The sequence below is a fragment of the Artemia franciscana genome, chromosome 1 (genome assembly GCF_032884065.1).
Source record: "Artemia franciscana chromosome 1, ASM3288406v1, whole genome shotgun sequence".
Classification (NCBI taxonomy): Eukaryota; Metazoa; Arthropoda; class Branchiopoda; order Anostraca; family Artemiidae; genus Artemia; species Artemia franciscana.
In genome coordinates this window covers 31755133-31768390 of record NC_088863.1, presented here as the reverse complement: position 1 = coordinate 31768390, position 13258 = coordinate 31755133, and the positions used below count along the sequence as shown (strand labels likewise).

At 35.2% G+C, this 13258-nt stretch overlaps 2 protein-coding genes across 6 annotated transcripts in view; one reads left to right on the top strand and one right to left on the bottom strand.

The window, feature by feature from the left end:
• Positions 1 to 13258, top strand: part of LOC136028656 (uncharacterized) — a 100544-nt gene that overhangs the window by 43027 nt on the left and 44259 nt on the right. For all 5 annotated transcript variants that reach the window (XM_065706488.1, XM_065706483.1, XM_065706503.1 and 2 more), the window contains 2 exons: positions 2018 to 2123; positions 7157 to 7257. In XM_065706488.1, coding sequence (XP_065562560.1) covers positions 2018 to 2123; positions 7157 to 7257 — 207 coding nt within the window. The remainder of the gene's footprint in view (positions 1 to 2017; positions 2124 to 7156; positions 7258 to 13258) is intronic.
• Positions 1 to 13258, bottom strand: part of LOC136028679 (ATP-binding cassette sub-family F member 2-like) — a 335229-nt gene that overhangs the window by 313396 nt on the left and 8575 nt on the right. The window lies entirely within an intron of this gene.

The window sequence follows — 13258 nt, the reverse complement described above, 5'->3', positions numbered from 1 at the left end:
TTGGTAGGGAGATAAGGGCACTGCATTTTGGAGAGGAATCCCACACCTCGCTCAAGCTAATTCCTCCAATATGCACATGTCTAGTGGTACTTCTAAAGGTCAAAGTTGAAGCTAGAATAGAGCTCCTCTTGATTCTACGCTTGTTGTCTGTTTCTTTTTTCCAGTATTAATTTTAACATTTGTTATCATTGCGACTATCAAATAATAAATAACATGACAGAAAATGACGTAGTAAATATTTTGGCACTTAATATCGACACTACGACTCCACCCATAAATGCCTTGAGCGGGGTCATTGCTCTTAGTTAATCGTGTCAGTGACGATGTGTCAAGTCGTGTTTTTTTCTAATCTGGGAAAGTGGAGCAAATTTCTCATGGAAAAGTGCAAAGTAGCGGGCACAGCCCTTTTGACGGCTATACCCACAAGCGTCTAGGATTTTTGGTTGACAATTTTGAAGATCAAATGTGCAACTTCGTGGCTCTAAATAGCCTAGGTTTGGATTTCCCTCTCGATCTTCAACAGAAAAATAACATAACTATTCGTGGTTACACGTTGTTTCTATTATTTTTCTTTAATGTACATTAAATCAAGAATTTCAGGCTGTCTGTTGTTTGCTGTCGTATGATCCACAGTTTGCGAATCTTAAAGTTGCGTATAATGATTCTTTACGTTTTAGCATATACTGCCTCCCCTGGGTGCTAACTCAGTACTGTGTGGATTTTTATTTATAATATTTAATCAATAATAGCTAGCCTCTCTTGACTCTCTGTGTGAGTAACTCCTCGCCGTAAATGAGGCTGACTAGCTTTCTGTGTTATTTTGTACCCTTATTTTTTTGTTGATTTTTGTTGTTATTTTTTATGTTTTGTTTGACATCATCCATTGAGCTGAAAAGATAATGAATTGAATTGCAATTCTTCTTCATGTTAGTCACTTTATTCTCTTAGCTATATGATTCCATGAGAACATATCTCACCAGGCAAACTTCAAATGCTTTATATTCAGTATTTATCGGTCTCATCGGCAGGCAAAAGGATGAAATTTAGATGATTGTTTTACTTTAGATCAGAGGTTGTTAACGCCCAGAAAACAAATTCCATGGCTTGCTTTGCCGATTTTAGTTATTTGCGAGACATCAAGCTCCAATTGCTTGTATTTATCAGTAGGATACTGCTTGATGCTTCATTGTCACGTCAGTTGGTACCTTAAGATGTGATTTAGCTGCCAAAAAAGACTGCCACACTAAGAAAAGACGCCTCATTCTGATCAAAAAGTACCATAAAGGGTTTTACGCTACCACGTGCTGCGACCTTCCATCAACGATACCATTTCACAAAATGGGGGGGGGGGTTGAAAATATTCTTATTTTTTATGGAAGTTTGCCCTAAGAAAAAGCCTAAGTAATATCGTAATTCTGACTCGGCGAACGAATAGATTTGAGGCTAATGAATCCAATGCTATAAACATCTTGTACTTTTGATGCAAGATATAGCTGCAAGCTTATAAGAGAGGAATCTTGTTTTTGAGGGAAGATATACCTTAATTATGGTTCAAATTAGTTTCTTTGGTCTTTGTGTCCTATGGTCTGAAATATGTTTCCTTTTTGTGCTCGGGATTCATCTGTCTTGAACATTGAAACACCTTTATCCATTTTGTCTAATCACTTCAGGGTTGCCACTTCATGTAATTTATCCTTACGAAAACGATTTTTTACATTTATTTAATTGAGTTTTTCATTTCACCGTTTTGTCATATTGAAACCAGTTCCGTCTTTAATACTGTCATGTCTAAGTGAAAAAACAAAACAAAAACAAACAACAAAAAACTTGCTTAAAATACACACACACACACAAGGCAGTTTTTATCGCCTCATGAACAATTTAGTTTCCCCATTCTGCAAGGTTAGTTTCCCATTATGTTAACACAGACGCATTGGCAATTTTTTCTGTAATAGGATTACATTTTGAACAATATTGTATGCTAAAAATTGGTCTTCAATTTTTCCTCGTTTTGCAGTACACATCGGAGTTGCGCTTACCAGACTTTTTTACTGATGAAGAAAGGAAGCTTAATGTAGACAGAATTGTTCAAGTTTTAGAGCTTGAGAAATGTTTGGACACAGGTCAGTTATAATTTAGAAAGTTATTGAGATAAAATTGGAAAAATATATCAGTCAATTAAAAGAAATATTGGTTTATAAATAGAAAGGTGCAAATTATTTCTCGTTTGTTCTGATGGTTTTAAATGTTTGGATAAAATGAACAAGGGAAGCTATTTTAAAGACATTTTTGTTAGAAATCTTCAGCTTAAAACTGTAAATTGGACCGAAAATTATACGCTTTTCGCAAGAAAAGATAAAAGATAAATGAACTTTAGCGTGATATACGCGAGGAAATAATTTAATATTTAGATAATTCTTTATCAACGTCTTCAAGTTTATTTCCAAGTAAATAATAAAGCTTATCACAAAATATCCTTCGTGATGATATCATGGAAACTTTACCTTAGGTTTTCCTTATTCACTGCAGATAAGACAGGCGCATGTTATTTGCTCCTATTTAAGTGGCAACAGCTTTGTTTCAAATTTTATAAGCTATTGTTTTTACTCAAGTCCTTGTACTAGACTATGCTCTCTCTTCATTTGACTTTCCACGCAAGGTTGGCTATGTAACGTCGATACGGGTTACCTAACATGATGCATCCAGGGGGGGGGGTCAGGCCACACCCCATCAGGGCCTGTATTAAGATGTCATTGGTTTGTTAATGTTTGGCTAATTTTGCCGGAAAACGGTAAATGAAGACGTAACTTAAGTAATTAGTTCTTAAAACAAGAGTTGTCCGAAAAACCCACTTGAAAAATATGAAAACTATGACCCTAAATTCCTCTTTGACGTTTCACCACTACCCCGAGACATATTTTAAGGACTTCAGGAATGATTGTCGTTCTTGGAGCATTGTTACACAAAACACTCCCTAATATTTACCACCTAAGAACTAACAGTTCTTTGTAGCAAATTGTGAGTGAAAAAATGTAATTTTTTTTATTTACCTATCAAGATTTATTAGCTTAAAAAATATGCATAATACTAGGGGAAAACGTTAAAGGCCCTGGAAAAGGGGTGTGATCTGCATGAAAATTATAGCGTTCGATTCAATTCCAAATTCAGAGGTTTCAAGCTGCTATTTACAAAAACAGAAAAGTCATTGTTTTTCCTACGAAGGATGAAAATAGATTTTTCTTTTTTTTAACGGTGACCTTATCAAACCAGTGGTCGTAGATCATTGACAGAGGGCTTACTAGAACCCAAATTTAAGCTCATATGACCATTTTCAAGCAACAAAGAAGGTCATGCCACAGCACGGCCCTGATTTTAACCATTTTCTCCTATATATGAACGATATCGGCCTGAAAAGGGTCAAAATGCTTTCGAGCAAAAAATTTTTAATATAGCAAATCGACTTTGAACTATTGAAAGGCTATCTAAACAGCCTTGCAGTTTCAGAACCCATCCACACAAAATGAGCCATTATTAAAGATCATCTATCAAATTAACGGTTTTAGAGCATTGCATAGTTCCCCACCAGGTGTTATGGCGGATATTAGTAGACTTTTCAGAGCAAGGGGGATGGTACGTAAAGCTTAAAAACTGTATTTTAGAAACCGATTTCGAAACTTTCCGTGGGACATGCTTCAGGAAAATAGTGGGATAATCCCTGATCTCCCATTGTTCTGAGAAATAAATTTCGGCAATGTGTGAAGTATTGGTGCTACGTAGGTGACAGATCCCCTTTTATTGTGGCTCTTCAAAGGAACAGTTAGATTTTAAATAACGAAAAATAGCGATAACTAATATTCAACAATTGAATGCCTCTCTCATGGTTAGGGTAACTCTGAATACATTTTTATTCTGCTTGATGTAAAGAACAGACATAAATTAAATATACAAAAAAGCGTTTTTCAAATGAAACTAAAGCGTATTATCAAATATTGAAACAAATAGGAATTTGTCTTCTGCCATTGAAATCTCTCTTATCCTAAAATTTGGCTCCCCTGCACTGCTTCAAGACCGAGTGATCTAACATAAAAGTGATGTGATAAAAAGTTGTTTTTTTTACAATGCGTCAAGAATAGAAGGGTTTATTTAGTTGGGTTTGCTTTAAACAGTATAATTTTATGTTTCTGCGGTTTGTAGGAAAACTGATACATAAAATATTTTAAATTGCAAACTAGTTACATTTGCTTCAGGCTATTCTAAAGTGTTTTGAAGCGACTTCTAGTCAATCTATAGCGTAAGGACAGTTGAAGAGAAGGGCAGCCTCATTCCTATAGGATAATGTTCCTTTTTTCTAGATTTTAATTTCACTCTCTACTTTCATATTAAAAAGGATATTTTATATATTATTTTTCACTTTAGATTTGTTAACGCCGCTCTTTGCTCTTAATAAATAATAAAAAAAAAACAAGTTTTTTCAACTGAAAGTAAGGAGTGACATTAAAACTTAAAACGAACAGAAATTACTCTGTATATGAAAGGGGCTGTTCCCTCCTCAATGCCCCGCTCTTTACGCTAAAGTTTGACCCTTTCTCACAGTTCTACTTTTATAACAATAAAAAAGCTTTATTTTAAAGAACGGGTCGTTGAGGAGGGAACAACCCCTTTCATATACAGAGTGATTCCTGTTCGTTTTTAGTTTTAATGTCGCTCTTTACTTTCAGTTGAAAAAACTTGTTTTTTTTTATTTAATTTCTGAACGTTTTTGAATTAATGCACGTTTTGATTTTGGCTCTCCACACATGAATAATTAAAACGAAATTTGCATATTAATTTGTTTTGGCTAAATGGCTTTCTCATTGTTTTGATAGGACAATTTTGAGAAAAAAAGGGTGGAGGAGGAGGCCTAGTTGCCCTTCAATTTTTTGATTGCTTAAAAAGGTAGCTAGAACTTTTACTTTTTTTACGAACGTTTTTGTTAGTAATAAATATGCGCAACTTACGAATTAACTTGCGTAACGAGCTTCTATATTCGTATATTTCTATTGCGTATATGAGAGGGTTCGTCCCCTCGTCTCTTCTTTAATATGTTCTTTAATAATGACCCCTGAATCACAAGGGTCGCAGAATAAATAATTGAAATTACAAAAAAAATGCTTTAGCGTAAAAATCGAGATATTTAAGAGGAGATGAACCTCCTCATATGCGTAATAATTTCTGTTTGTTTTAAATTTTAATGCTGCTCCTTACATCCAATTGAAAAAACTTTTCATATTTAGTTTTTCATTGTTTTTTTGTTTTTTTTTGAAGAATGCTAGAAAATCCTGCGCTCCCTTCGTGGAGGCTCCACCCATGACAAATTCTCCATGGAAAACCCTTTCGCAACATTCTAGGAGCACTGGGTCGATACGATCACCCCCGGGGAAAAAAAAACAAATAAACACGCACCTGTAATCGGTCTTTTGGCAAAAAAAACGAAATTCCACATTTTTGTTGATAGTAGCTTGGAACTTCTACAGTATGGTTCTCTGATACGCTGAATGTGATATGTGATTTTCGTTAAGATACTATGATGTTTAGGGGATGTTTCTCCCTATTTTACAAAATAAGGCAATTTTTTCAGGCTCGTAACGTTTGATTAGTGCAAGTAAATTTGATGAAACTTACATATTTAAAATTAGCATAAGAATACGATTCTTATGGAGTATCTATTAGTATCGAAATTCCGTTTTTTAGAGTTTTTGTTACTATTGAGCAGGGTCGCTCCTTACTACAGTTCGTTACCACAAACTGTTGGATATTGCTTAGCCCTCACAGCGGAAAAATGATAAAAATCTGAAACAAAGTTTAGTGAGGAAGAAAATCTAATATTACAATTATTGCTGATGGATATTGGGAGGGGGGGGGTGTTGAAATTACCCCAAAGTTGGGAACCTTAAAAATAGCGACCTATAAGGAAAACACAGAGAATTGTACAAATCTTGATATTCTTTTAAAGAGAGGCTTGGTGAATGGTATCCCCATTTACGTGTCTCCTGGCTCAGCTCAGTTTGCAGTATAATTAAGAAGATAATTGGAGAAGGATAAAAATCATTATTAGTAATTTTACATGGAAATGATATTAAACCATTTATTTTAAATTACTTACAATGAAACAAGGAAGTTTGATTACTGATTATGTTAATAAAGACTGGTTTGTCAAAACAGTTTTGGGGGTAAAATCTCTGTTGATGATATTAACATGTTCGTTAAATGTCTCAAGATATTTTTTCTGTCTTTTCTCTGGAATGTTTAGAATTGTCAATATTTTTATGGGTGTGTTTTTGGTGGGAAATATACCTCAGGTTTCGTCATCACATCCAAGGTTGGTACATATATTTACCGGAGAATCCAGTCGTTATAACGTCCTTTAGTCTTCGTTGACCTAGACAGTAGCCGAATCTGCCTTCAGTGATTAATCAAATTACCGTCTTAGGTACAACGTTATTTCATCTCTATTTATACTGTCTTGTGCAAGATAAGCTTTCAAGTTCTTTAGCTGTGACACAGACAGAGCTGTCTTTCCATATAATATGATCCTGTTGTGGTTTCACATTGCCTAATTAGGCTAGTTTACTTAACATCTACAAAACTTTTTCTATGATTGGTGGAATATTTTAGGCTGACCGGTCATACACCATTTCAAATTTCAGTGCGTAAGCTGCTTAGCGTCAGTGGTAATGTGAAATGCACTATTCACAGCGTAAATATTATACAGTAGCAACAATTCCTATAATATCTATTAAAGATTTTTGGGATACATCAGTCGAACACTTTTCTTACTGACTCCGCCTTTGCGCACGCGCAATGAAAATTTTTTAGCTATGCAAACACGCTTCAATCTGATTGAATGCCAAGTAGCAACTAAAGCTATTGCTGTGACGCTTTTGTAAATTACCAAAGCTCGTGCTGTGATGGGTCCTATTTCTGAACCAAATTTTCGCTACTGTTTAATATTAATGCTGTGCTAATTTTGATCGAACTACCGATTTGATATACGATTTAACCGACACATCCGGATTTTCACAATGGCTTATGATAAATGTACCCCTTCATAACAGTTTCTTAAACTTGGATTTCAGATTTGTCGATTAACTTTAATATTTTCGCTTTATTTGATTAGCGATGGGAGGAGGCATGAAACGAGGACTTTCAGGAGGTGAAAGGAAAAGAGCAAGTATTGCTTGCGAACTGCTGACGGATCCTCCAGTTATGCTCTTAGATGTAAGTGCTCCATCTACTCTTATGGTGTTTTTTGTTAAGTTTTTGTAACCTAATAGCAATATTCAACAGAAAATGTAAATGAAAAATTGGTATTTATCTACTATTGCGCCGATGTTAAGTTCTTCAAGCATTGACCCACTGTAGAACCTACTTCTTTCGTTAGTTTCTTTCTCATTAGCGCGGGAAAAGACAAAGACATGTGACAGAAAAGATGGAAAATATATAATTTGGGCTATGCATTTGCACATTAGTCGGTGGGGGTGGGGGTAAAGTGTTTGGCAGTGTGAAGTTAGAAAACAATTCTTACTTTATAATATACATAACAATTTACCTAACACATTTTGCATGCAGATCCACGATACTTTACCCTGACCCCCCCCCCTTATGTGCAAATGTTTAGCCCAACTTTGTTTCTAAAGTATTATATTTTCATCATATATGATACTTTATTTGGGCTAGTCAGAAAAACAGGTTCTACTGAGATGAAGAACTGAACATAGACCATAGGTATATCAGGGTTGCAGCGGTAGCTGCAACATAGTAAAGAGCGAACCACAGCCCATAGTAACCAAAAGTTAAAAAACACGTTTAAAAAAAAACTGCCTGGTGAAAAAAATTTACATCTGACACTGACTCAGGAATGGTAACTATTATTTCGGTTCTTCTTAAAAGTAAATGTTGATTGCGAAAACAAATTTATGGTGATTAAAAAAAAAATCTGAAACCCTTCGAAAATGGCGTCTGGTGTACCATTGGAATCAGCATGGTCGAAAGCCTTTCATGGGGGAATTACAGTCCCCCTTCTTGAACAACAAGAAAATCACTTTTGCATCGTTAGCACTGATCTGCCTCCCGTTTTTTTATCTTCTTTTTTTTCCAGCAGGCCCAGTGGGCTACCAGAACGTCATAGAGAGATGCTTAATGACTCATCCAAAAGCTATTTCTTATATCTACGTTTTTTTTTTTTTTTTTTATAAATTCCACCATTTATATGTGCCATATGGCATTGAAACGGCACTTTTTGTGCCATCGCTAAAGGAGTGGGGCTAACGGGCTACCAAAACATCGTATATAAAAGATATTACTTATATCTACGTTTTTCCTATAAAATTCACCATCTGCAAGTGCCAAATGGCACTAAAATGACACTATTGGTGCCATATCTCAAGCGGAAAAGCTGGGGCTATCGGGCATCCAGAACTTCTTAGAGAGATTTTTAATGGCTCATTTGAAAGCTATTGCTCAAATCTACGTGTTTTTATCAGTTATACCATCCGTAAGTACCAAATAGCATTAAAAACGGCACTTTTGGTGCCATTTCTTAAGTGCAAAAGCTTGAAAGTATAAAACGGTACTATTGTAATAGTTATGGTCCAAAACCATTAACTGGAAATTTACAAGAACCCCTCCCATATATTCCCCTTCCCAGCACCCTTACTAAGTCTCACTAGTCCGTTGGGAGAATTCACTGCGAACCCTTTAACACAGTCAGCCGACGTTGAGGCTCGCGTTAATGATTTTTAAAATATCGAATGTTCTTAAGAGGAAAAAATTCATAGAAGAACAAATAATTGAATCTCAAATTCCAACTGATTACTCCTTGACGTAACCCCTCCCCCCTCCTGTTTGCAAAAGTTGAGCTTCGCCAAATATAGTTTAATGCCCTCACCCTTTATAATAGTAGCTTTCACTAACTCAATGTTTCATAATACCCAATTACAAATATATTTGCTGAATAAGGTCCAATAACTATGCTTTTGGTGATGACATAGCTTTCTACTGAAAGTTTTTTTCTACTGAAAGTAAGGAGCGACATTAAAACTTAAAACGAACAGAAATTATTCGGTATATGAAAGGTGCTGTCCCCTCCTCGACGCCTCGCTCTTCACGCTTTAGTTTTTCATTGTTTTAAAAAATAGAGCTGTGAGAAAGAGACAAACTTTAGCGTAAAGAGCGAAGCATTGAAGAGGGGACAGCCCCTTTCATACATCGCTGTATGTATGAGTTTTAATGTCGCTCCTTACTTTCAGTAGAAAAAAAACTTTTTTTATATTTAGTTTTTAATCGTTTGTTACATAATGCCAGGAAATCTGACCCCACCTCCACGGAGATACCCCCTCTCCATGGAAGTATCCTCTAGATAATTCAATCCCCATGAAAACTTACCCGGACAATTACTCTTAACCACTCCGCACGTAAAATTGAGACGGAAAAGAGAAAGCAAGACATATAAAAAGGATTTTGTGTAAGAATTCTGGCAAATTCTCGCAGTGTATAATTTCCCCTGACAAGTTCACTGCCTGAAAACTCTCCCCTTCCCCATGGAAAATTTCCCCGTGGAAAAACCCCCAGCAGAAAATTTGTCCCCCCAACCGAACTGTATGTATGCATCTCAATAACAAGTACTGTGCGTAAACAATGGACAAATCTTATAACTTAAAGACCATTCTCCTGGGGCTCTGGGGTCTTGTTATACCCTAACACTAGAACTTTGAATTTCCATTCGAATGAGCCCTCTTCTGATATTCTAGGACTACTGGGTTGATACGATCACCCCTGGGGAAAGAAACAACAAATAAACACGCATCCATGATCTTTCTTCTGGCAAAAAATACAAAATTCCACATTTTTGAAAATATGAACTTAAAACCTATAAAGTAGAGTTCCCTAATACGCTGAATCTGATGGTGTGATTTTCATTAAGATCACTTGACAATTTGGGGGGCGTTTCTCTCTTTTTTGAAAATCAGGAAAATTTTCTCAGGCTCGTAACCTTTCATCGGTAAGACTAAACATAATGAAATTCATATATTTGAAATCAAACAGTTCGTGGTAACGAACTGTAGTAAGGAGCGACCCGGCTCAATAGTAACCAAAACTCTAAAAAATTGAACTTTGATATCAATAGCTACATCAAAAGAATAGCATTTTAATGCTGATTTTAAATATATAAGTTTCATCAAGTTTAGTCTTACCTATCAAAAGTTACGAGCCTGAGAAAATTTGCCTTATTTAGGGAAATAGGGGAAAACACCCCTTAAAAGTGGTAGGATCTTAACGAAAATGACACCATCAGATTCAGCGTATCAGAGAACCATACTGTAGAAGTTTCAAGCTCCTACCCACAAAAATGTGGAATTTTGTTTTTTTTGCCAGAAGACAAATCACGGGTGCGTGTTTATTTGTTTTTTTTTTTTTTTTTTTTTTTTTTTTTTTTTTTTTTTTTTTTTCTTTTTCTTTTTCTTTTCCCCAGGGGTCATCGTATCGACCAAGTGGTCCTAGAATGCCGCAAGAGAGCTCATTCTAACGGAAATGAAAAGTTCTAGTGCCCTTTTTAAGTGACCAAAAAAATTGGAGGGCATCTAGGCCCCCTCCCACGCTCATTTTTTTCCCAAAGTCAACGGATCAAAATTTTGAGATAGCCATTTTGTTCAGCATAGTCGAAAACCATAATAACTATGTCTTTGGGGATGACTTACTCCCCCACAGTCCCTGGGGGTGGGGCTGCAAGTTACAAACTTTGACCAGTGTTTACATATAGTAATGGTTATTGGGAAGTGTACAGACGTTTTTAGGGGGATTTTATTTTGTTTGGGGGTGGGGCTGAGGGGGTGGGCTATGTTGGAGGATCTTTCCTTGGAGGAATCTGTCATGGGGGAAGAAAAATTCAATGACAAGGGCGCAGGATTCTCTAGCATTACTATAAGAAAACAATGAAAAATAAACATGAAAACGTTTTTTCAAATGAAAGGAAGAAGTAGCATTGAAACTTAAAACGAACAGAGATTATTACGCATATGAGGGGTTCTAAAAATACTTTAGCATAAAGAGCGAGGTATTTAGGAGGAGATAAATACCTTGCTCTTTATGCTAAAGTATTTTTAGTAATTTCAATTATTTATTCTACGGCCTTTCTGATTCAGGGGTCATTCTTAAAGAATTGGGACAAAACTTACGATTTAGTGTAAAGAGCGAGGTATTAACGAGGGTACAAACCCCCTCGTATACATAATAAAAATATAAGGTTATGAAAGTTTGTTACGTAAGTTAATTCTTAAGTTACGTATATTTTTTACTAATAAAAACGTTCATTAAAAATTAAAAGTTCTAGTTGCCTTTTTAAGTAACCGAAAAATTGGAGGGCAACTAGGCCTCCTTCTCCACCCCTTATTTCTCAAAATCGTCTGATCAAAACTAAGAGAAAGCCATTTAGCCAAAAAAAGAATTAATATACAAATTTCATTTTAATAATTTATGTGCGGAGAGCCAAAACCAAACATGCATTAGTTCAAAAACGTTCAGAAATTAAATAAAAAAAAACTAATTTTTTTAGCTGAAAGTAAGGAGCGACATTAAAACTTAAAACGAACAGAAATTACTCCGTATATGAAATGAGTTGTCCCCTCCACAATCCCTCGCTCTTTACGCTAAAGTTTGACTCTTTGCCACAATTCTACTTTTTAAAACAATTAAAAGCTTTAGCGTAAAGAGCGAGGAATTGTGGAGGGGACAACTCATTTCATATACGGAGTAATTTCTGTTCGTTTTAAGTTTTAATGTCGCTCCTTACTTTCAGCTAAAAAAATTAGTTTTTTTTTATTTAATCAGTATAAAGATCGAATTCTTATGATATATCTATTGCTATCAAAATCCTTTTTTTAAAACAGTTTTTTAGAGTTATGGTTACTATTTAGCCGGGTTGCTCCTTACTTACAGTTTAAACCGCGATTTTCTAATTTTTTTTTGGTTGTTATTACGTATATAAGGGAGTTGCCCCCTCCTCAGTACCTCGTTCTTTACGCTATAATGTTTGGGAATTTGTAAAAAGTTTATTATTCTAATTAAACGGCCCTTGTGTGTCAGGAGTCATTCTTAAATAATTGGAACATATTGTCAAACATTAGCGTAAAGAGTAAGGTACTGAGAAGGAGGCAACCCCCTCATATAGGTAATAATTTCTGTTCGTTTTAAGTTTTAATGTTGTTTCTTACTTTGAGTTGGAAAGAAAAACTTTTTTTTTTTATTTTATAACAACCACAAGCCGAGAAATTATATTCATTATCATATAAAAATCATAGTTAAGAAGCTTCTTAAGATAATATTAAATGCTAAGATTGGCCAAAAAATAACACAAACAAATTATTGTTTATATCGGCCATTACTTAGCAAAATTATAACTTTAGCAGAAAGAGCGAGGTCCTGACGAGGGGACGAAACAACCTCATATATGTAATATGAGGGATTCGCCCCCTCGTAAATACCTCGCTCTTTACGCTAAAGTTCAAATTTTGTTCAAATTCTTTAAGAATGCCCTCTGAATCCCGAAAGCCGTTTAATTCGAATAAATAGTTTTTTTTTTGAAATTACTAAAAATACTTTACCGTAAAGAGCGAGATACTGACGAGGGGGCAAACTATTTTCTGTTGAAAAAACTTTTTTAAAATAACTTAATTTTTGATTGTTTTCTTCCTGTACGAACAGGGTTCTTTTCCAAAAGAGTATAATTAAATTTTAACTTTGCATTTTGTTTGTCATTAATTACACTTTGAATTTTACAATCCATCCTAAATCCGTTCTTTTACATATCCTTTACTTTTTTCTCGCAAAGAGAATATTTCTTGCATTGTATTTATCTTCGAGACGCTGGATGTGGGAAGAATATAGAACTTGCATCGCCGCTTGCATGAACCCCCTCTCCCCCTGTACCCATGCCTCTCATACATTTTATCCCGCCTTTCATTCCAAAAAAGATTTACAGTAGTTCAGTGACCTCAGTTTTTCCTGACTAGCTTGGTAAGTAATAGTACACATATATGGCTTCCTAATTGTTGGCAAACATTTAGCAAACCTTAAGGTTATGGTTGACCTTCATGGTAGTACAGGTATCAATTAGCTTCGTGCATAGTTAAAAGGATAAATAAAAAACCTACCAACCAGTCTATACTTCAAGCACGTATGGGTTAATTACGTCATACAAGCAGTTATGGTAATTCCTAGAACT